Genomic DNA, 22,799 nt, shown 5'->3' on the forward strand with positions numbered 1-22,799 from the left:
TCTCGTGTTCAAAGGCTTTGAAGAAAGCAGCGGAAGTATTCTTCCTCAGTGGTGCTGCGGCCACCTGCTTGGAGCGATGGTCAACAGCAAGACAGCCGATGAAGCCGCGCGGAGTCCGCGGAAAAAGAAGCGCGTGAGCAGCTGCCAACTTGAACGGCGTGCTCGTCTCCATGCTCTCCGAGATGGGAGTGCTATCGCGCGCGAGGTAGTCCTGTACAGCTGACATTGGCCGCAGGCCCCAACAATGTTCGGGATCAGTCTGCTCAGCCATGGACTAACCACCTGGCTGGCCCGAAGACTGAGGCCACTGTCTTTTCGACGGTGGGCCATGTCTTGATGCATCGCCAAAGCCATCAGTCAACGGTGTAGGCAAGCGAGTAGAGCCCAATACCAATGTGGTGGGCTCCTAAACTGTCGGAAGTGTCCCGACAGGTTAACGGATCGGCTATAGCGCAGGGCGCTCTGAGCAAGCGGAAATAGCTCAAGATAGCTCACTGTTAATGAATTAATACCCTTAAGAGATTGAGGGTGTCTTGGCAGAAGAACGTATAGGGCCTCGCATAACAGCTCAGGGTCCTTCGAACAAATGCACTTGAGCGATCGAGAATGCTTTGACAGGAGAACGTATAGGACCTGGGACAACAGCTTTGGTTCCTTCCAGCAAATATGGAGTGTCCAAGGCCATTGCAGCGGGCCCCTGTGCGATCGAGAGTGCCTGCGCAGGCTAACAGAAAGGGCCCCGACAAGAGCAAAGTGTCCTTCGCAAACCAATTAAAAGGGAAGGTGCCCTGGACCAATGTAGAGGGTCCGTGAGGATCCAGTGCTTTCGAACGCTAACTTACACGAGTTTTAGCAACAGTGCAGGACCTTCCGAGCAAGTAGAAAGAATCCGAGACGAAAATGAAGCGCCCCTGAGTAACCGGGAGTACCCCGGCAGCCTGACATGTGGGTGCCCGGCTACAGCGTATAGAGCCTTTCAGGTGAATGGGAAGAGCCCGTGGAGAGCGATTGATCGACAAGAGTACCCCGGCATGCTGGCAGATAGGGCCCCGACAGTAGCGTGAGGTCCTCCGAAAAAATGCAAGAGATCAAGAGTAATGTGGAAGGCTCCTCAGCGATCGGATTGACCAGACAAGTGTACATTTAGGGTCCCGGCAACAGGGTAGGGCCTCTGGACAGAATAATGAGCTTCAAAACCGTCTTCAGTCCCCACCCTTTTAATCTGCGAATACTTATTTTTACCTCTTCGTGGACTTTTTACTTTCGCTTGCGATTGTTCGTGGTCGCGTGGGGGCCCAAAAACGTTCAATTTTGTTGTGTTTTGTACTAAAAAAGCTGCATTCTGTCGGCCGCTGAGCCCAAGAGGGGAAGGAAGGCGGAGCATGACTGTGTGGCCTCCCTTCTGGATCCGCTACTGGCCCAAGCACTTTAACAGATAAGGCTCCCGACGAGAGCGTAGGGCCCTTCAAGCAAATTAAAAGTGTCCAAGACACAATGTTGAGGGCAAGAACGATCGAGTGCGCCCGAGCAGGTTAACAGATGGGCTCCCGACAACAGCGCAAGGCCCTCCACTCAAATAGGAGAAACTGAAGACCCAATGTAGAGGGCCCCCGAACGATTAAACGAGTCCAAGCAGCTTAACTAATGGGGAGCCCCGACAACAGTATAGGGCCATGCGAGCAAGCAGGAAGCGCCCAAGATCGACTGGGATGGGCTCTCAAACGATCAAGTGTGCCCGAGCTTCTTAAAAGATGGAGCCCCTAACAAGAGCGTAAGGCCCCCAACGAATTAGAAGTATCCCATACCCCAGGTGGAGAGCCCCGAACGATCGAGTGTGCCCGAACAGGTTAGCAGATAGGCCCTCCGCAAGTGACAGGAAATTGGAAGGGCCCTAGACCAATGTAGAGGGCCCATGAGCATATGGCGAGTGTGCTGGTAGGTTAATCGAGACCTATGTGAAGCGTCACTGAGCAGCCGAGAGTACCCTGCAGGCTAACATGTGTGGCCCCGGCTATAGCGTTAAGAGCCCTTCTGGAGATGGAAATAATCTGTGGAGGGCCCCTGATCGACTAGAGTCCATTGGTATGTTAGCGTTTAGGACCACGACAACATAACGTCTAGCGAGTGAGTGCAAATAAATCATGGGCAACGTGGAAGACTCCATGGTGATCGGATTGACTCTGCAAGTGGTTATATAGGTCCCCCGGCAATAGCGTACGGTTTCTGTGCAACCTTATGATTCTTGAAATCTCCCCAATCATCCCCCCCTCCCTCCCCCAAACCTCCACCTCCCCCCCTCCCCCCCCCAACTCCAATCTACGAAGAGCTAGTTGTGTCTGCTTGCAGGCCCTTCACTTTTGGTTGGGACTGTTCTTGGTGGCCTGGGTACCAAAGCGTCCAATGTTGTTTAATTTTATTTTTTTTAACTGTGTCTCTTCGACCGGCTGCGGACCCCTGGGGAACCTTTATGAGCTCCTTTCGTGACTGAAGGGGGCCATGGAGACCCCATACCCCCCCCCCCCCCTGAATCCGCCACTGCCTGGTGGACCGTCTGTGACCGATTTACACGGATGCATCAATACATTTGTTATTAACGCAGTCTCGCGTGCACTTACGGCTGAGCGGTCACGAACATGAAGCGGATATAACTGTCGCGTGCTTGCCCGATATGCCTCGCTATGCCAAGCCGCGCTGCACATCGACAGGCTTTTACCCCAAGTATGGAGCGCGGGCTGCAGCGGCCGCATTGCAGCGTCGCACCATGGGGACGCGTGCTTATACTCCCCGACCCAGAAACAGTTACAATGCTGGAGACAATCGACCGGCGGGGCGTCGCGTGCCGGAGCCCCTCCCACCCCCTAGTTACGAGCGAGGAGCTCGGTCCGATACATTCCGCCCTACAGGAGTCAGTGGCTGCTGACAGCTCGTGCCTTGTGCTGGACCAAGTCGACGGCCCCCTGTGGCGGGTGTGGGTAGCGATGGGTGAGGTCGGTCTGGACGATGTGCGATCAGCTCATGAGCGGGTGCAGCGCTATGTCCACAGGACCCCGGTGGTCACCAGTCAATACTTGGACGAACTTTCCGGGCGACAGCTGTTCTTTAAAGCAGAAAACCTGCAGAAGACTGGATCATTCAAGGCTAGGGGGGCGTGCAACTGCGTGAGTTGTGACGCCGGTTCAAATATTTGCGCGAATACTCAGATATTTGCATGGATATTAAGATGTTCGAATGAATATTGAAATATTTGCATGGTTATTCAGATATATGCATGTACATTCAAATACTTGCATGGATGTTCAGATATCAGCATGGATGTTCAGCTATTTGCACGTTTGCAGATATTTGCATGGTTATGCAGATATTTGGATGAGTGCTCAGATGTTTGCATGGTTTCTCATAACATGCATGGATGTTCAGATGCTTGCATGTATGTTCAGATGCTTGCATGTATATTCAGATATACTGCATGGGTATTTAAGTATTCACAATGGATATTTCCATATTTGCATCGGCATTCAGATATCTACATGGATATTCAGATATCTACATGGATATTCAGATGGTTCCATGGATATTCAGATGTTTGCATAGATGTTTGCCAGTTTTGACTCCGGCCACGTTTGCATGGTCAGTAATGCGATGCACATTACCTCGGATTTAGATTGAAAGAAGCGAAGTTGAAACAAAACTGCACTGCATTAGTTTCGTTTTGGAGCTGCAGGCTGTCAACAATAATCCATAATGTATTTTATAACGGTGGTCTGAAAATGGCACGTCGGAGTCGTGTCAGGAATCAATGTGTCCGACCGAAGCTGCCTGTGGTTCGGCTGAGCGCGTTCGCCGCTGTCATCCGGTGTCAGCGCACTCCCTTGTGGCTGCAGGTCCTCAGCATATTGGAGCAGGATCCGGGCGTGACCGGCATCGTAACACACAGCAGCGGCAACCATGGACAGGCGACGGCCTACGCGGCGCGTGAGTCACCCTCCCCCCTCTCCACACACACACTCGGCACCCACACTCCGCCCTCCGACAGGTCAGGCCGGCACCGACTGCCACCCAATACCAAAATACAGTCGATTGTAGTGGGACGCAGGAACATCGTGCAGAAGCACTGGCATCAGAACATCAGTTTGGGTACCTCTCGCTAGGTTCATCAAAATCTAACGATAAATCGATACGGACGAGCAATGCTAGGGACGAGTGCGGCTCTGAATGGTCGTAACAATGCGGCTCTGAATGGTCGTAACAATGCAGCTCGGGATAGTCGTAACAATGCAGCTCTGGATGGTCGTAACAATGCAGCTCTGGATGGTCGTAGCAATGCCGCTCTGAATGGTCGTAACAATGCGGCTCTGAATGGTCGTAACAATGCGGCTCGGGATGGTCGTAACAATGCCGCTCTGAATGGTCGTAACAATGCGGCTCTGAATGGTCGTAACAATGCAGCTCGGGATGGTCGTAACAATGCAGCTCTGGATGGTCGTAACAATGTGGTTCCGAATGGTCGTAACAGTGCGGCTCTGAATGATATTAGCAATGCGGCTCAAAAAGAGTAATTGCATTTTAACCGTGACGATCGTGCACCGTTGTTTCGTGTGTTGTCCGGCTCGGCCAGGCGGCCAGCGCCTCCTCTGAGATCGTGCGGACCTCCGGTCGCCGTGTGACCGAAGTGCTTGCTGTCGCCTCAGGTCTGGCCGGCCTGCCCTGTGCAGTGGTCGTGCCGCGGGACACAGCCTCGGTGAAGATCGACGCGATCCGCTCGTACGGCGCTGAGGTGCTCCTCTGCGACCCGACGCCAGTTGCCCGGTGCGCGCGCGCGGGCCGGACCGGCGCCGCACGCCGCGGAGACCGGTCCAGAGTCACGAGGCTCGTGCCCGCTTGGCGTGACAAAGGAAGGCCTCAAGTTCCTAGTACTTTTAGATGTTGAATGGTAGTGATTGCAAGTGTAGATATGCACTTAGGACCATGGAGCAGCTTGGTACCAGACTGGCCATTAAAAATGAAAACGTTAGCCACATTGCGAGGAAGCGACGTTTTCAGCAAAACATCGCGGTAGTTTTACGCGTTCTGCCATATTATGAACGTTCATATGTCCAGTTACGGTCAGGCAGTCGTCCCCGCTGGCTCTCCCGTGTCCTCTGGACTTCCGCTCTGTCGGCCGTGCCATCCTCAGTAGCCCTGGGACGGCGTCGGCCCAGTGACCAGAGCTGCTCGCTGCAGGCGGGAGGCCTGCGCCAGGGTGGTGGAGCAGATGAACTACGCCGTCGCTGAGTCCAGCAACAGCTATAGCACCATCGCCGGCCAGGGCACCATCGCCCTGGAGATGCTCCAGCAGGCGAGGACCAGTGATGACGGCGTCCGCGCTATTGGTGGCAGGCGTTTTATCACCAACGGTCAGATTTAACGGCCGGATCAGAGGAAACGGGTCAGATTTTGAGCGATTGCGCCCGTGTAATCATTAGTGAAGTGTGCCGGGGTCTGATCATCCAATGCCCGATGAAGTCAACATATCGCCGAGTCATGAATGACCAGCCGGGTAGGGTGGAGGCTGGGAGCGAGCGCGGCGACGAGATGGCGGACTTACATATGTGCGCTTCTGCCCGTGCGAGGACTCCAGCATGGTAAGCTCCATGACGGAGGTGCCGAGTCCGATGAAAGCTCTGACTCACCCGTCCCGGCGAGCTCGGTCTCACCTGGCGGGCAGACGTGTCGTCGGAAGTCTTGGGTACAGACGACTACAGTTCATTACGTTCTGCCATAGGGTTGGGTCACAGAGATTATGAGACGGTCAAAATCTTCAACACCCTCATTGACACCCACGCCTAGTCGGATGAACATCGTGTGCTTGCCGGCGCCCTGAGGCAGAATAGCAGAACGCGATGCTATGCTGCAGGTGCCGGACATGGATGCCATCTTGGTGGCCGTCAGCGGCGGCGGCATGATTGCTGGCATCGCTACCGTCGTGACGGAACTCAGACCAGAGTGCAAAGGTGAGATCAAGCGGCTGCGATACGGTGAGTGCTCTTCGACGCGACGTAATACTCACATTTTCTCAGTGCCGATTACCTAACGCCAGTTGTCATCTTCATTATCGGCTTGAGATTCTTTCTATCAGCGTCAGCCGACGGTGCGATGATGCTTCAGTGCGGACTACGTATGGACGCGGCGACCGTTCCAGTGCAGGCTGGTTTCTCCCTTTGATTGGTGCCACAGGTCGGTTTCTCCCTTTGATTGGTGCCACAGGCCGGTTTCTCCCTTTGATTGGTGCCACAGGCTGGTGTCTCCCTTCGATTGGTGCCACAGGCCGGTTTCTCCCTCTGATTGGTGCCACAGGCCGGTGTCTCCCTTTGATTGGTGCCACAAGCTGGTTTCTCCCCTTGATTGGTGCCACAGGCTGATATCGCCCTTTGATTGGTGCCACAGGCTGGTGTCTCCCAGCTTAGCCGGTAATCCAGTGTGATCAGGGCCCCTGTGACTGATGCTCCCGATGTGTCCGGTGCTCCACGGTGTGTTCGGTGTTCCCATGACCCGTGCTCTGAGCGGGACCTTCGCTGCGCCGTGTAGTCGGTGCTGCGGCTGACAGCCCGGTGAGCGGTGCTCTTCAGAGTCCATGGCAGCCACGTGACCAATGTGCCCGGTGGCCTCCGTATCTGGTGTGTCTGCCGCCGTGCAGTGCGGCTGGTGACCAGTGTCCGGCGTTTCGCAGTGTGACCAGTGACCTGTGACCGACGTTCTACAATGACACCGGTGATCAATGATCAATGATCAATGTTCCCCAGTGTGACCGGTGGCCAGTGACTGGTGTTCCTCTGTGTGGCCGGTGACCAGTGACCGGTGACCTGTGACCGTTCTTCCCCAGTGTGACCGGTGACCTGTGACCGTTCTTCCCCAGTGTGACCGGTGACCTGTGACCGGTGTTCCCCAGTGTGACCGGTGACCCGTGACCGTTCTTCCCCAGTGTGACCGGTGACCTGTGACCGGTGTTCCCCAGTGTGACCGGTGACTAGTGACTGGTGTTCCTCAGTGTGGCCGGTGACCTGTGACCGGTGTTCCCCAGTGTGACCGGTGACCTGTGACCGGTGTTCCCCAGTGTGACCGGTGACCAGTGACCGGTGTTCCTCAGTGTGGCCGGTGACCTGTGACCGGTGTTCCCCAGTGTGACCGTTGACCAGTGACCGTTCTTCCACAGTGTTGGCTGTCGAGCCGGACGGCAAGCAGCTGGAGCCGTGTCTGCGGGCCGGCCGCCCGCTCTGGCCGGACCCGCCGCGCATGCTGCGAACGCTGGCCGATGGCTGCCGACTGCAGCAGTGCTCGCCGCGGGCGTTCGCCGTGATACGCCGCCTGGTGGCGCCACCTGTCATCAGCGTCACCGACCGCCAGATCGCTGGCGCCACCCAGCTCTTTTGGCAGCGCACCAAGGTACCAGCGGTCATGATTGCACGCTGCAGGCACGTTGCCGATTTGTGTCCCAGTGGTGCTATCCTTGGCAGCCGAACCCGACTTCCTGTCCCTCAGCGGCTGATCTGGACCTGCTGTCCCTCAGCAGCTGATCCGAAGCTACCGCCCCTTAGCAGCTGATCTGGAACTACCGTCTTTCAACAGTTAGTGTGGACCTTCCATCCCTCAGCAGCTGATCTGGACCTACCATTCCCCAGCAGTTAGTCTAGGCATATCGTCCCTCAGCAGCTGATCTGAACCTCCCGACCCTTAGCAATTGATGAAAGTCCTGTCCGACACTAGCTGTCCTGGTATTGCGTTCATTAGCATCTGGTCGAGGCCTTCCTTCCCTCAGCATTGGATTGAGGCCTCCTGTTCCTCAGCAGCTGAGGCTTTCAAGAGGCTTTCCGTCCGTCAGGAGCCAATCCAAACATTCCGTCCGATGCCAGGTGATCCAGACCTGCCGTCATTAGCTGCTGATCCAGGCCTCCCATCTCTGTCACCTGTTGACATAGACCTCCCGTCCATCAACTGCTGATCCAGACCCCTCGTCCATCGGCTGCTGATCCAGGCCTCCCGTCTGTTACCAGCTGATCTAGACCGTCCCTCCGTCAGCTGCTGATCGAGCCGTCCGCGGGCATGGCGGTGGCGGCGGCGCTCTCTGACCAGCTGCCGGCCGAGCTGCGCCGCGTCGGCGTCGTCCTCTGCGGTGGCAACGTGGACCTGGAGAGCCTGCCCTGGGGCGCCGGGGTCTGCCTGGAGGCGGACCGCCCGCCAGCGGCCGGGGCCGATCTGCGGGGCCTCACCCGCGGGACGGCGAGCTGCCCGAACAGCTGCTGATGTGTGAGACGGCTCACGACAGCGGGGTCGTTAGTGAGCTCAGCGTGCGGCCGCCCACGTCTGAGCCCGAGGCGCGCTGCTCGTCGCGGTACCCGGCGGACGTACCGGTCCGTGCGCGAGGGCGGGGAGAAGCGCTGTCATGGGGACGGGCTGTGATCGTGGGCAGAGGTCCGCCGGGATCGATTTGAGCGCCGGGTGCACGCCGTACGGGTGCAAGGGTGTGGGTGTGCTGGGTACAACCGTATGCTTTTAACACCCGCTTTAGCTAGGCTCTGTGTTTATCCAGGATTGCCATCAAAAGCTTTGTTAGCCAGTGTAGAATCGATTTGGATACCCGAATCGATTCCTTTCAAAGCGCATGTGAATCCAAGTCGGAGTTAAGTCAACCGCGTACGCTTGAATGATTGGTGACCTGACTCAAATGGAAGCGTAAACGGCGGCGATATTTTACCATAATAGTTGTTGCACGTTTGGGAAACCAGACGCCCCAACTTTTTAGCCTTGTCACCAAAATAAACGCGTAATAAGGGCCGTGGTGCTTCTAGACAAATTTGTGTGCCGAACCATCGCCTTTGGAGTCGACCCTTTTGATACAGATTCTGCAACCAAGCCACATCTTTTTCAGTCGTGTTTGCTTCTCGAAATAAGATTCAGAATGCGCTGTCAGTCGGAGCTGGAAGTGATTCAGCCTGATGAAGTCAAGTACAGGCGCAAATCTCACAACTTCCATAACTTTCTACTGATGCACCCATTTTTCCAGTACTTATCTCTCCATTTTCTGTGATGTACGGACATACAAAAACACAAAAAGGGATGCATATTGCCTGATCAAAAATCAAAAAACTATTTTTGTATGTCCATATGGTGGTTTGCGCTTTATCAAATTGCTCCGAAGCCGCAGCTAAGCTTCCTTCGGGCAGGATTTGTGTCTGCTCTCAGAAGGAATTGTTCCTATTTGTTTTGATTTCTCGCTGCTTCCACGTCGGAGTCTTACTTTGTTAACCATCGCCCATTAGCAGCAGACCAAGAGTGCCCCTTCCACTTTCCCATCGACACGACAACCCTTATGGTGACAACAAAAATAATAAACGTACGTCGTGACACGCCCTGCTAAGAGATGGAGGCAAAAGCCTAACTTTAAGAACGCGTTTCCAAAGCGGGAAGGTAGGTAGTGGTGGCCATTAGCAGAAACCAGCAAGGAAAGCAAAATAATGGTCGCAGCCAAAGGCGGCGTACGGCCGTATGCCGCATTTGTGCCGTATGCCCGCCCAGGTGAGGAACTCACTCGCACGATATCAGTAGCAAAACATTCACGGAGGCTAGGACGGGCAACGGTCTGGTTCGAGGGTTGTAGGTCCAGGGCTCCCGTTTCGGCCGCGCACCAGATTAGGCGAGCTTGTTGCTAAGCGGGCGGCCGAAAGCCAGAGCCGCGATTTATGAGATAAAAATGTACGCATAGCTATAGCAAATTTATATGGACACGCGCACACACACGCATGCACCCAGGCACAAGCACACGCCCCCCCCCCCCACACGCACGCACCCCCCCCCCCCCACACACACAAACACACACACATCACCATATGGTCCATTTAATGCATCACGAAGGATATACTTCAAGAAAATGTTTTTTTGTGAGCTCCATAAGTGCGCATGCAGGGACGCATGACGCGGGGTTATGTTAAAGGACTATACCCTACTGGCGCTCAGTGTGAATCCTCGTCGCTCATAATTACACACGCTTAGGTTAACAGATGTATTGGTTTATAGATGAGCATGAGGGCATTGACTTACATGCCAACAAGTATTTATAAATACAGCGATGTGTGAGACAACTTGATATGTGTCGTTATAACTAGATGTTACATATACACGAACCAAACGATTTCTAACAGCTGTGAAATCCAACGAAAAGCAACATGCATGCTTTGAGTATTGTTCGGCATGAATCAGTGGTACCCACCATGGCCTATTCAGGTGCAGTGAACCAAAGATCATTTGAGTACTTTAAGAGCAGCTTTTACATTGTTGGCCAATGTTTTTCTTATGAGATCACCAGCACCTCTTGCGACTCGCCGTCAATGGCAGCAGGACGCCCGACTCGCGGTCTATGTCAACAGGACACCCGACTAGCTGTGCTTGACACATCGTGTCGTTCGTTCTCTCCTCTGTGGAGATGGGTTCGCACGAGCATAGCACACGAACACGTAGAAAGGGTTGTAGAAAATCTCGCCTGGAGTTCGCATGCTGGCGACACGCGCAGTTGGCAGGCGTCTCCGGCCTTGCCACGTCTCTCAAGGCTGCCAGACATGAAAGGACGCGTACATCGAGTACATCACTGAAGCACAGGTCACAGAAACATCCCGTACCATGAACGTTGTGCGTAATTACATTAAGGTGGCTTGTGTGCGTTAATTCCAAAATCGTATCCGGGAGAAGCCTTCACCTCGTAGTGACTTCCCGCGGATGTCACGGATGATACAGGAAAGGCGTTAGGAGCGTCATCGGGAGCGTTGTCGTGCAGGGAGCGTCATAGGCACCAGTGGGCGTCATCAGGAGTCGTCGTAAAGGGGGCGAGATAAGCACCAGTGGATGTCATCGGAAGTTGTAAAGGGGGCGAGATAGCCATCAGTGAGAGCCATAAGGAGTCGTAAAGGGGCAGAGATAGCCACCGGTAGGCGTCACCAGGAGGGTCGTCATGAGGAGGTTAACGTAGCCACCAGTGAGCGTCATCGGGAGTCCTTGTAAAGGGCCGACATAACCACCAATGGACGTCATCAGAAGTTGTGATGGGGGCGAGATAGCAACCAGTGAGCGCCATAAGGAGTCGTAAAGGGGCAGAGATAGCCACCAGTGGACGTCGTCAAAAGTTGTAAAGGGGGCGAGACAGCCACCAGTGAGCGCCATAAGGAGTCGTAAAGGGGCAGAGATAGCCACCAGTGGACGTCATCAAAAGTTGTGAAGGGGGCGAGACAGCCACCAGTGAGTGCCATAAGGAGTCGTAAAGGGGCAGAGATAGCCATCAGTGAGTGCCATAAGGAGTCGTAAAGGGGCAGAGATAGCCACCCGTAGGCGTCACCAGGAGGGTCGTCGTGAGGAGGTCAACATAGCCAGCAGTGGGCGTCATCGGGATTCCTTGTAGAGCGCCGAGATAACCACCAATAGGCGTCATCAGGAGAGTCATCGTGAAGGGGCCAACATGGTCAACAGTGACCGCCATCAGGACGGCCGTCGTAAAGTGGCCGAGATAGCCGTCAGTGGGCGTCATCAGGGAGAGGAGTGGGCGTCAGTGGACGTCAAGCAGGGGACTTCCCAGGAGTGCGCCGACATCCGTCCCTAGGAGAGCCTTCGTGACTCGCGAATGACAAGCATGAACTCCGTCAGCACCTCGTCACCTCTAATGCGGATATCGTTATGGTGACGAATAATGCAGGGCATTATTAATATGGCGTCATTTATGTACTGGCCCGAACCTCGATTCTGTAGCACAGATGTTAGTGGTTGTATGAATAGCAGTGGTTTTTACTCATTGTCGTTCTTGCATTGGTGTCAAAATAGCGCCAGTGGATAGTAGAGCGCGTTAAAAGTGAAGATTGCTTTTCCTTAGACAACTACTCTGAAAATGGCTCAGTCCCGAGCACATGACATGATCGATGGTCTTCATGGATTATTTGAGGGCGTCCCAGAGGCTGGATCCATGGAACTCGTGAAACCAGTGGAAAAGAATATGCTGGGGTGATGCAACCAGCGTCACTTAACTCCTAATCGCCATCTGATATCTGCACTTGTATGATAATCAACGGAGCATCTCGAGATCGTCTTTCCCACATACCATAAAATGGCCCCGCTAATAAACACCAAATGGCAACGAAGGCATGCCAGGTTATTGCATCGTGCTGTAAAGAATTCGTCGTGTCACGTCTTCTTGAGATCCTCCGCCGTGCCGTCTCGTGAGGGTCCAGCTCCCCCGCTCAGCGCATGCTGGACATCATCCTCTTGTCCGCGCTGCCGATGGGCGGCAGAGTCGCCTCGAAGTCCCTCAGCGCCTTGTGGAGGAAGATGTACTGCTCGGCTGTCTGCACCATTCCTCCCCTGCAGGAGACGGAGGCGGGGCCAGGGTCAGCGCCAGCACGCCCGCACTGTGCTCCGCTGCCAGAGGGCAGACCATGCGGGGGATTTGCTCGCGTACCTATGCATCGACGCTGAAAACTGGTCAGCTGGCACAGGCATTGTTAGCCTTATGTCATATTTGAATTTGCTCAGCACATTTCCCCGCATATTAATGTTTTAAACACGATTTGATACAAACTGCAAGCTACTTTTTGTCTTTTTTACCAGCCAAAACCTAGCCGAAGCAGCTCACATTATCTGATTACACCATGCGCTGTCCACTTGATGCCCAGTCTGCCAGGCAAGTGAATAACAGTGGAAATTTCGAAACGACCTGATGACGTGTGATCGGCAGCCAGCCGCTGCCAGCGGCGGTACCAGCTGCAGTGTCCCACCACGTGATATCAGACGTGACGCAGCACTAGGCCACGACCAAGACTAGCCGTTGTCGGTTATGGCTGGCGACGGGTGGCCATCCTGCACAAGACTGTAGACAGGGGCGCAGCCAGAGTCCCGTTACTCACCCATGACTGTGCACATCGGTCAACAATAAGCGGATTACCATACAATAAAAAACAGCACGTTTAGGATCATTTCCGGTTCCCGCCTGCAGGGTGTTGTCACATGACGTCACGCCGCCGACAAAGCCAGCTCTGACCCCTCCCTCGTCTCGGCCCAGCTCTCGCCTCCCCGCGTGGCGACAGCGCGCGCCGAGTCCGTCCCGGAGCGCAGCAGCCAGGCGGCCGGGCGCCGCCCACCTGTCCTGACGCAGGCCGCAGACGATCCCCAGCACATCCACGCTGTTCTCCTGCTGCAGCTGGCATGCGCCGATCGAGGTAGCGATGAAGCAGCCCGTGCGGCCGATACCGGCGCTGCAGTGAACCACCACCGGGCCCTGCGGGGGTGCGCTCGAGGTCAGTAGGGTGTTGAGCATCACCGGACCCTGCGGGAGGTGCGCTCGAGGTCAGTAGGGTGTTGAGCATCACCGAAGCCTGCAGGAGGTACGGATGAGGTCAACAGGGTGTAGAGCACCGCTGAGCTCCGCGGGAGGTGCGGTGGAGGTCAACAGGGTGTGGGGCACCTCCGGGCCCTGTAGGAGACAGGTGCTGACTCAAGCTCTGAGGTTTGAGAGGGAGGTGAACTCAAGCTCTGAGGTCTGAGAGGCAGATAAACTCACTCCGAATTCACCTCTTCATCAAGTTCTTTGCGGTGCGATCAGCAGACACAGCCTACGGCTCGACGCAGCAGGGTGGTGGTATCGTGGTGGAGGAGTCGTAGCAGATAGCACTAATGGTCTTCACAAAAACGACACCCGTGATTTCCCGCCACTGAGCGCATCGGTAAGGGAGAGCAGTGGGCCTGACTTCTGTTCCCGATAGGGAGGGCTTCCGGGGGCTCGCTGGGAACTGGCATTGCCAGGAGATTTGCGAGAGGGCCGGCGCTACCCCTGACTCCCGCCAGAGCCCGGAGGCTCACACGGATAGACAGACCGGAGCTAACCCTGACCCCCGCCAGAGCCCCGGGAGGCTCACACGGAGGCCAGAGCTACCCTGACACCCGCCAGAGCCCCGGGAGGGTCACACGGGGACCAGAGTTACCCTGCCCTGAGGCCCACAAGAGGGCCGGCACTGCCCCTAAACCCTGCCAGAGCCGTGGGTGTTCAAACGGAAGCCGGTGCTACCACTGACCCCTGCCCGGTCCCTGGGAGACTCACCGGAGGCCGGCGCTGCTGGCTGCGCCGCGCCGTCTCCACCTCAGCGGCCATCTGTAGCAGCTGGCGACTGTGGTCCGGCGCCTGGTGGTCCGGCCAGGCCGTGAACCAGAAGTGGCGCAGCTCCAGCCGCTCCTCGCCGCACTACGACGCAGAACACCGTCAGGGGCAGCTACGGGGTAGGACGCATGCACGGCGCGGTGACGGCGGTGGTGGGTGGGGTGGGGGAGGGGGAGGGGAATACTTCCGCCACTACTACGCTCAGCATAATGGGGGAGACCACGTGCGTGTATGGGGACGCGTGGCATGTTGACGCCGTCAAAGTCACGTAAAACGAGGTCGGTTAAACAGACGAACGGGTTTGTTTACCAACCGATTGTAGCACTGATATATGACCACCTCCATCCATTTTAACTAACACAAAACTACGAGACGTGCTGCCGTCAGCCTTCGTGTTCACTGTCCACTGGATCCCCAGATGTCGTTCAAACCGTATCCACTTGCTTGCAGCGGCGACACGAAGTAAATCTCGTGAAATAGCGGTGGAAGCGTCATATGCACAATCAGCGTTTTTCAATTCGGACAGACGAAGCCACATCATGACCATTTTTAAGACCTCACTGGGCGAACATGAATCGTGACAACTGCTGAGAATGCAATGCACAGGACGTGCATGCCTGTTGCAGGACCACTCAGGACGCACCCAGACTGGGACTACGCCCGGACCGGACCACACAGGGCACACCTGAACATTAACCACTCAAGGAACCACTCCTGGACTGGGCCCCACAGAGCACACGCCTGGACAGTAAGCGCTCCTGGGACGGCTCCGGACGCACCTGCAGCAGGACCTGACGCACGGTGTAGCCGCTGCGGGGTCGGGCGCACTGGACGGTGACCTGGACGCCGCCGAAGCAGGACGTCTGGCGCGTCTCGGGCAGGTAGCCGGCGCACTTGATGCGCTCGTCCTCGCGCAGCTTGGTGATCATGACGACGGCCGGCGCGCGGTGGTGCAGCACCATGCGCCAGAAGTCGCCCAGCGTGTGCGCCAGCGGCCCTTGTGTGGCGATGTACGCCCGTTCCTCACCGTCGTACCCCTGCCGGGGTGCAGGGGCGAGCGTGGGATACGCATGGGTCTGGACTCCGAGTCACCGTACGTGAGACGGGCAGCGGTTGGACGGGCAGCGGCCGGTAACAGGCAAATCGTCCCATACTGACAGCTGCGGCTTCTGCAGGGCTCATCTCAGACCGGCGGCTGCAGAAGCTGGGGGTCGTCTCACGCACACACAGATGGTTATCAGTGGCTAGGCGGGTCTGTCGCGGGCGGTCTAACGGACACCAGTTTCACCTTGATCCAGTTTGCGTTGATGTATGTGCTCAGTGGATCTTCGGGCCGCGCGGGCAGAAGCACCCGGGAATGCTCGTTCGGAATAACGGTGCTGCGAACGAAAACCTGTTAAAGTCCACGGCCTTGAGCTTCGACGCAGCGGAGTAAACTACAGGCCTGCGCAATGTCTCTGCTCATTCGAAGCCGATACACACGCTAACGTTTTTATGTGACTATGATGAGCTGCATCGCAAACATAATTATTTGCGCTCATGCTAAAAGAAGCGTAGAGTAACATCCTTATGAGATGGGAGTTTTCATGCTGAAGACAATTTCTCTTTAGTGTACCAGTGGGCCAACATATGTCTGGGGTCCAAAAAGATCCAAGGGCGCGATCGAAGTTCGATGCGAACATCTCAGGATCCCATAAGCACCGAACCCCGTAGGATTTTGGGTGTGCTCTTGAGATCCAGGCAGGTGTCTGCCAGGAGGTAATGACTCAACGACGTCATCAAACAAGCATTGGTAATATTGAGCATTTGCCTTTGACCAGCACGTTATTCAGCAGTTAGATTGGTTAAACGTCGCTTAAGAAATGTGTTCTGGCAGGCTAAAAGTCGATTATTTCCAACAGAATATTTCAGAACTCATAACGCCAAAAACCAGGAGCTTAACGCCTTTCTTGCTTATGTCAGGTGGAGTGACGTCGTCGCTTTTCAGCGTGACATCCATCTTCGGATCTGTTTTTGGCTACCCGTACACCACAGCTCGGTGTCGCTCGGTGCGCCACGAAGACGGATTGTCCAGTTGAGACGGGCCCAATACTGACTCACTTGTATCTGTTATTGGCACCTGTGCCCGGCATGGGACACCGGTCGGGGAAGTTCAGCGGGATGTCCCAGAACTCGGCGCGCAGTGCGGATGAATTCCACTCGGTCTCCCTCAGCTGACGCCGCGAGAGGCGGTTGCCGGCCGATGTTAGAAACTGCACCTCCGGGCTGGGGGTAGGCGGACAGTTACCCATCGGTACTGCACTGTCGTAGTGTGGGTAGATGGAACTCCGCACCGCCGGACTCTGGGCAGAGAGGACACTGCACCGCCGGACTCTGGGCAGAGAGGACACTGCACCGCCGGACTCTGGGCAGAGAGGACACTGCACCGCCGGACTCTGGGCAGAGAGGACACTGCACCGCCGGACTCTGGGCAGAGAGGACACTGCACCGCCGGACTGTGGGCAGAGAGGACACTGCACCGCCGGACTCTGGGCAGAGAGGACACTGCACCGCCGGACTGTGGGCAGAGAGGACACTGCACCGCCGGACTGTGGGCAGAGAGGACACTGGGACGCCGGACTGTGGGAAGGCGGGACATACCGCAGCACCGCGGGAAGACGGGACACTGCAGCACCGGACTGTGGGAAGGCGGGACATACAGCAGCACCACGGGAAGACGGGACACTGCAGCACCGGGATGTGGGAAGGCGGGACGTACCGCAGCACTGCGGGAAGACGGGACACTGCAGCACCGGGATGTGGGAAGGCGGGATGTACCGCAGCACCGCGGGAAGATGGGACACTGCAGCACCGGGCTGTGGGAAGGCGGGACATCGTACTGCGTGACTCCCGACAGATACGGCACTGCACCACCGGCTGTCGGTAAACAGGATACCGCTTCGCTGGTTGGTCGGCAGACAACACTATGTTTATCGCGACACGGCTGTTTTTGGACGCACATATCCAAAAGCTTAAACGCTATCCACAATATTACGCAGTAGGTATAGTGGAGGCGTTTTTACGCCCTAAGCCATCTACGGGAATAATGCTAGTTGATGTATTTTCTACCTGCTTTGTTTGCCATCAACCGTACATCACGCGGGGCAGGAGGCGCACCGGTGCCACTAAATCTCATTCCAGGCCCACTTACTCCAGAACAAATGACAGAGTCTGGGGCCGCCAGTACATTTGTCTCTGGCTCACCATTCCATCCCAGCGGAGCGGATAGTCTCCGTGTCCTCGGTAGATTGCTGCACCTGGATGGTCAGTGAGTTGTTGGAGCCCCTCCTCTCCAGCAGTCCTTTGGCCTGGGAGCCGTGACGGCAGGTGAAGCGACGATGCCAGCGAGCTCAGTGCATACCACATCTTCCACAGGGAAACACAAAAAGGAGCTCAAAAGGTAGCTCAGGTTCAATATCTTAGCACACGCAAGGTCTGCTGCTGCCGACCGAAGCATGCGGCTTCCACTACCAAGGCCAGGTCAGGTCCAGCCCCTGGCGCGCGCGCCGACCTGTACCTTGGCCAGCGTCGGTGGGACGGTGGCAGCGTGCTCCGGGTCCGGCGGCGGCGCGTCCGCCTCCTCGGTGGACATGCGCAGCACGCGGTGCGGGATCCACTGACGGATCCGGCCCGGATCCCGCCGGCTGCGCCGCCAGTGGCACATCGCCTGCCGGCCGATCACACAGCACCTCGTCTGGGTGCAGCTCCTCTGTGCACGTGTTGCTCATGCATGCCCGTATAGGGAGGGGTAAGTGGCAGCCCACGCGACTGGTAATGTGGGCCGTCGGGGCTTGTGTACCAAACTGCTGCGCGTCTCTATAACACACGCCTGATAAACGAGAGCGCTTACTCCGTGATAGCGTGTGGCGACAAAAATGGTGCGTGACTAGGGGCAAGCCTTCATATCTGTTTGGAGGTTCCAGCCCCCCCCCCCCCTCCCCTCCCTCCTGCTCCACAGCTTTGGGAAGAAAGTAGGTCAGATGTGCCAAGGAAACCGGCTTATTGCATATCTTGGAGGAAGGTTTCGACATTTATATGGTTAAGCTACCCCTCCAACATATTTTCAGAAACTGTACCCCTGACTATGACCACGAATGCACTCTGGACCTATCATCATATGCTAATGGATAGATAGACGGGTTAGCCAGGGAAGGTGTTGCGTCATGGAAGGCATTTGTCATCACCTCACGACATCTGGTCCTGGTCGAGGACTAGGTCCTGATCCTAGACACTGGTCCTGATCGCCCCGGCCGCACCGAACCACTCACCACCACTCCGACGAGGAAGGCAGCCGCGGAGACGGCGCCGCCGAGCAACCAAAGCCAGAGCCGGCGCGGCGACGCCGGCGGCTGCTCTCCGCCGCGCTCCAGCAGCGGCGCCGGTGGCTGAGGCCGCTCCGGCTCTGGCTCGGCGCCGGCCGGCGGGCGGCGGCGCTCTCTCGCCCTCGTGCGGCGCCGGCGTGTCGACGCAGCCGCTGAGCCCTCCGTCCGGGAGGCCCTCTCGATATCAGCGACGCCGCTGAGGTCAGCTGCTGCGGCAGGCGCCCTGTCGCGCGACCGACCCCGCATGCGGCCGGTCAAAGCGTGCATCACATTAACCACCTCGTCCCTGCGCTTGGGGTTGTCTGCCCAGTCGTGCTCGGCCGCTGCGTGGTCCGTCCGGTCGGCCCCGGCGTCAGCCCCGATGTCCCGCGGAGATAAGTGATCGGTGGCGTGCGGTGAAGGTGCGCCAGCCCTCCAGTCGGCCGGCAGGGACGCGTCGTCCTTCAGGTCATCGGCGGGGAACGCTTTGTCTGCTTGGACTTTCTGTGAGCGTGCAGCCGTCAGCTCGTCGATGATGTCTTCCAAACGGCTGCTGAGCCCGGCCCCGCCGCTGCCTTGCGGTCGTGGAAGCTGGAAAGCGTCTTGGCGTTTCCGCAGCTGTGTGACGTCATTTGCAGCCTCCTCACGACTCATCCAGTCATTGCTGCTGAGAGGTTTAAAGCTTCTTGCAGGAATCATCAGCTCAACCCAATCATCTACGGGCTTACCAAAATCCGTCCAATCAATTTCAGGCTGGCTAAAATCTGTCCAATCACCGATAGGAGAACTGAGATCTGCCCAGTCATTGGCCGATTGGCTTAAATGCATCCGGTCATTTGCGGACGCCAGAGGGCGCATCTTATCCACGGACAAATGTTTCGCCCAACCCGGGTAAAGATCACTATCCCTGTCCGCAAAGAGGATATCTGCCCGGTCCGGATGAAGGCCCGCCATTCGGTGGTCCGTGTCCCGCTGTATCGTTCGGTCCCGGTATGGATCGTCCGTCCGGTCCGGATATGGATCCGAGATCCGGTCCGCGTACAGGTCGAACACCCGGTCCGGATAAAAATCGGTCATCCGGTCGCCGGCTGCTCGATTGTTTTTTTGATACGTCGTCTGCAGGATCTGGGCGAGACGCTGGTTGTTGTGGCTGGGGTCTTCATGGTAGGCGCCATGTCTTCCGACGTGCCTCGTTGTAACTGAAGAAGGTAAAAATTGAGCTTGCTTCAGTCATTGGTACAGAGCGTTTTGGCAACAAACTGGAATCACGGTCTAGAGAGCAATGGATTTGCGTCGGGATCTTTCCAACAGCCACTAGCAATAGGCGGCTCAGCATTTCATTAAAGTTACCTCATACTTGAGGAGACGGTTTGGACAGCGAAGGAGACTGTGGAATCCCAGAGTCGGTTTTCAAACTTTGGTCCTCCTAACATATTCCGTTCGAAATGAAAATCTATCAAACTACAAAAATTGACATAATCAGTGCGCGTTTAGGCTCTAGATTTCGGAGTCAGAATATGACTTCGAAATCGGAAATTAGGGCACGCGTCAAAAGTAATCGGATTCATGTCAAATACAGAACGGCATGACTTAGGACCAGACTGCTGCTAATAAACGATGAGACTGCTCCAAAACTACTAATCCTGAGTCTACTGCATTGCATTCCCACAAATCTGGGTGCCATGCCAAAAACCTTGGAAGCATAAAGAACAAAAACCCATCCCTTTGTTATACTGACTGTCTACAGCGAATACCTCGCGTGGGGCAAATAATAACACCATCGCAATCCACTCGGCCCTGGTAGACCCTGCGCGCTCTTCTTACAGGGCGTTTGTCTTCCGCGGCAACAGCAAAGGTTATCCGCTTTCCCATGCATAGGTATGATCTTTCCGGTCGACAGCCACACACAGAGCACCGAGCACCGCCGGAGGGAATATATGGCCCAATGCACGCCGACCCTCACGCCAGAACGCCCTGCAATGGCTCATTTAGTGGAGCGCGGCGGCCGTGTACAGCGCGGTGCTGCGTGACGCGGCATCGGCTTCATCTCGACAAAGAACTTCAGGCTACAGCGGGCCGCTCGCGTGAATTGGGGACGGTCACGCGTTGCACGCCACGCACGGCTGGCGAGTGATGCATCAGGGGCGGGTGGGGCATTAGGGTCACGTGCCGCCTTCGTCGAATCCCCCAGGGTAGAGACCGCACGTCATCACGCACCTTGTTATGACACGCCAGCAACTGCAGATGCCATATTAGCGATCAGGGGTTATGGAGCCACCGGGATTCGAACCGCGGCCGCCACGCGGGAGCCGAAGGTGCTAACCGCGCGGCCATTACGCCCCAAATAAGCAGAACGAGAACATGCGACACTGTTATTCGTCACGTAAGAAATTTCGCGTACTTTCGGTGCGCTGAGGTGTTTTCTCAGCTTTTCCCAGTTTTCTCAGATGCGGTTATGCCCAGCTTTATGAAATTTTGCACACGCGCCTGCGCCTTGCCTAGATTTCATTGGGCATGGCGGTGGCGAGCTCCACGTACCACACGGACAATGGGGGTTTCTTCCAGTAGCTGTAGTTGACTGTTGAATCAGTGATGCAGATGAACGCGTAGACAAATTGTCCATTAATAATTTATCGTGGGGATGGATTGGGAGCAGCTAGTTTGCTGGACGGACATTGACGGAGTCATAGCAGTTGTAGATAGCTCAATTAATTGAGTGTTATTATCTGAGATGATAAGATTAATCACATAGTGTAACTGTTTTATAGCATAGCTAGCTTGATTTCTAAAAACGAAGATCCAGGTTTGTTATCAGTTGACGCCAGATACGTTTTAACTTCATATGACTTCAGTAAAACCTCATTCAAATGCATTCATTTACTCCTAATATCAAAGGAAATCCGCAGCCAGTTACTATAACTGGTCTCATGCCAAATGGTGTGTAGTTATATGCACAAATGTGATTCGTGAAAATTAGTAGTCACGCATGTACATAAGACAGTAGTAACAGCCTTCTTCCTCGGAGAAAAAAACAGGAGAATGCAGATATAGATGGGTCCATATTTCTTTAAAGACATGTTGCTGAAATATCGATGTATCTATGTCTGCATTCTCCCGGTTTTTCCCGGAGGAATAAGTCTTTTACTTCTGCCTTATGTATGTGAATTATGTTCCTCGCCAATGCCTTGAGCAGCTTACGTAATTTAGTCACGCATGGACCTAAAACACAGCAAACCATACAAAGCATGACGATGTGCTTGAAATCGCACATCACTTTAACGTAAAAGCTTGCTTCGTTTAGCGCAGAAAAACGTTTGACGTTTATTGAAGGATGAATGTCATTTAAGAACTATCTTAAAATGGGCGACGTTCCAAGTCACGTCCTTCCGAGGCAGAGGGCCAAAGACTGTTACATTACAGGAAAGCTAAGCAGTTTTCAGCTACGTGACTCAGTCCCAGTGGCGAGCGGAATGTGGGAATATGGCTGTGGAAATGCCCTGCAACGTACTGATGAGCGTCTAACTTTGGCGAGTGACCCAAACTCTGAAGTGCATCTGAGTGGCCCATCGTGCTCCGATGATACATCCTCAGCTACTGCACGCGAACAATGAGCCTACGCTAGCTGAATGTACGGTCAGCATCGCCAACATGACCATCGACATCTAAAGCCATATGCCTGCTGGCAAACTCCAGGCAAGTAAGCAAACACGCATCGGATTGTGTTTCGCGCGGCAGCGACCAACAGAAGAGCCGCATCCCAAACACCTGTAATATAACTCAGACATGCGCTCGATCAACAGCTAAATGCATTCTTGTTGTAGAGGCGTAAAAAGTTCTCGGTCTTCACCCAGCGCGCAACCATAGCGGATTGGGTGGGGAATAATGCAGTTAGCGAAATAGCAAAGTTGGCAACTTTTATAATCTTCTGGTAATGGTATTTTTTTGGATAGAACTACCCAGGTGAAGTTCCACCCAACCACCCAGCTCTTGGCTGCAGCTAATGTCGTGACCTGCCGCCTGACCGTTGTGCCCTGCCCGGACCCGCAGTCCCCCTCCGCGCACTACCCGGAGCGGCAGTCCCTCGAAGCGCACTGCCCGGGGAGGCAGTCCCTCGAAGCGCACTGCCCATGCCCCGCAATCCCCTAACGCGCCCTGCCTGGCCCCGCAGTCCCTCGAAGTGCACTGCCCGGGCCCCGCAGTCCCTTAGCGCACCCTGCCCGGGCCCGCAGTTCCTCAGCGCGCCGGCCAGAGCGGGCCGCGCCACCGCGCGTACCTGTTGCCGCCCAGCAGACGGCCAGCAG

The 22,799-nt window shown here is 55.7% G+C and overlaps 2 protein-coding genes across 2 annotated transcripts in view; one reads left to right on the forward strand and one right to left on the reverse strand.

The window, feature by feature from the left end:
* Positions 1–8,036, forward strand: part of LOC119091621 (putative serine racemase) — an 11,609-nt gene extending 3,573 nt beyond the window's left edge. The window contains exons 2-8 of the mRNA XM_037214428.1: positions 2,977–3,158; positions 3,882–3,972; positions 4,689–4,806; positions 5,221–5,335; positions 5,894–5,990; positions 7,190–7,419; positions 8,028–8,036. Coding sequence (XP_037070323.1) covers positions 2,977–3,158; positions 3,882–3,972; positions 4,689–4,806; positions 5,221–5,335; positions 5,894–5,990; positions 7,190–7,419; positions 8,028–8,036 — 842 coding nt within the window. The remainder of the gene's footprint in view (positions 1–2,976; positions 3,159–3,881; positions 3,973–4,688; positions 4,807–5,220; positions 5,336–5,893; positions 5,991–7,189; positions 7,420–8,027) is intronic.
* A 1,998-nt stretch (positions 8,037–10,034) lies between these two features.
* LOC119091736 (tyrosine-protein phosphatase non-receptor type 5) lies at positions 10,035–18,517 on the reverse strand. The gene is made up of 9 exons (XM_037214589.1): positions 18,466–18,517; positions 17,715–17,864; positions 17,402–17,505; positions 16,259–16,423; positions 15,447–15,537; positions 14,938–15,195; positions 14,102–14,242; positions 13,146–13,282; positions 10,035–12,369 (listed from the first exon to the last, which is right to left on the reverse strand). The coding sequence occupies exons 2-9, from the start codon at positions 17,859–17,861 to the stop codon at positions 12,249–12,251; spliced, it is 1,164 nt and encodes a 387-aa protein (XP_037070484.1). The 5' UTR covers positions 17,862–17,864; positions 18,466–18,517; the 3' UTR covers positions 10,035–12,248.
* Between the last annotated feature and the right edge of the window lie 4,282 nt (positions 18,518–22,799).

This window comes from Pollicipes pollicipes, unplaced genomic scaffold (assembly GCF_011947565.3).
Source record: "Pollicipes pollicipes isolate AB1234 unplaced genomic scaffold, Ppol_2.1 Scaffold_3447;HRSCAF=4054_pilon_pilon_pilon, whole genome shotgun sequence".
Taxonomy (NCBI): Eukaryota; Metazoa; Arthropoda; class Thecostraca; order Pollicipedomorpha; family Pollicipedidae; genus Pollicipes; species Pollicipes pollicipes.

Bases quoted from the DNA above. Each gene is read 5' to 3' on its own strand.
- LOC119091736 (XM_037214589.1), bottom strand. From the start codon at position 17,861: ATGTGCCACTGGCGGCGCAGCCGGCGGGATCCGGGCCGGATCCGTCAG. The intron at 16,424-17,401 runs GTGAGCCAGAGA...GCCTACCCCCAG, and splicing joins CGCTCCGCTGGGATGGAATG to CCCGGAGGTGCAGTTTCTAA. The intron at 12,370-13,145 runs GTGGGCGGCGCC...CGTCTCCTGCAG, and splicing joins TGCGGCCTGCGTCAGGACAG to GGGAGGAATGGTGCAGACAG.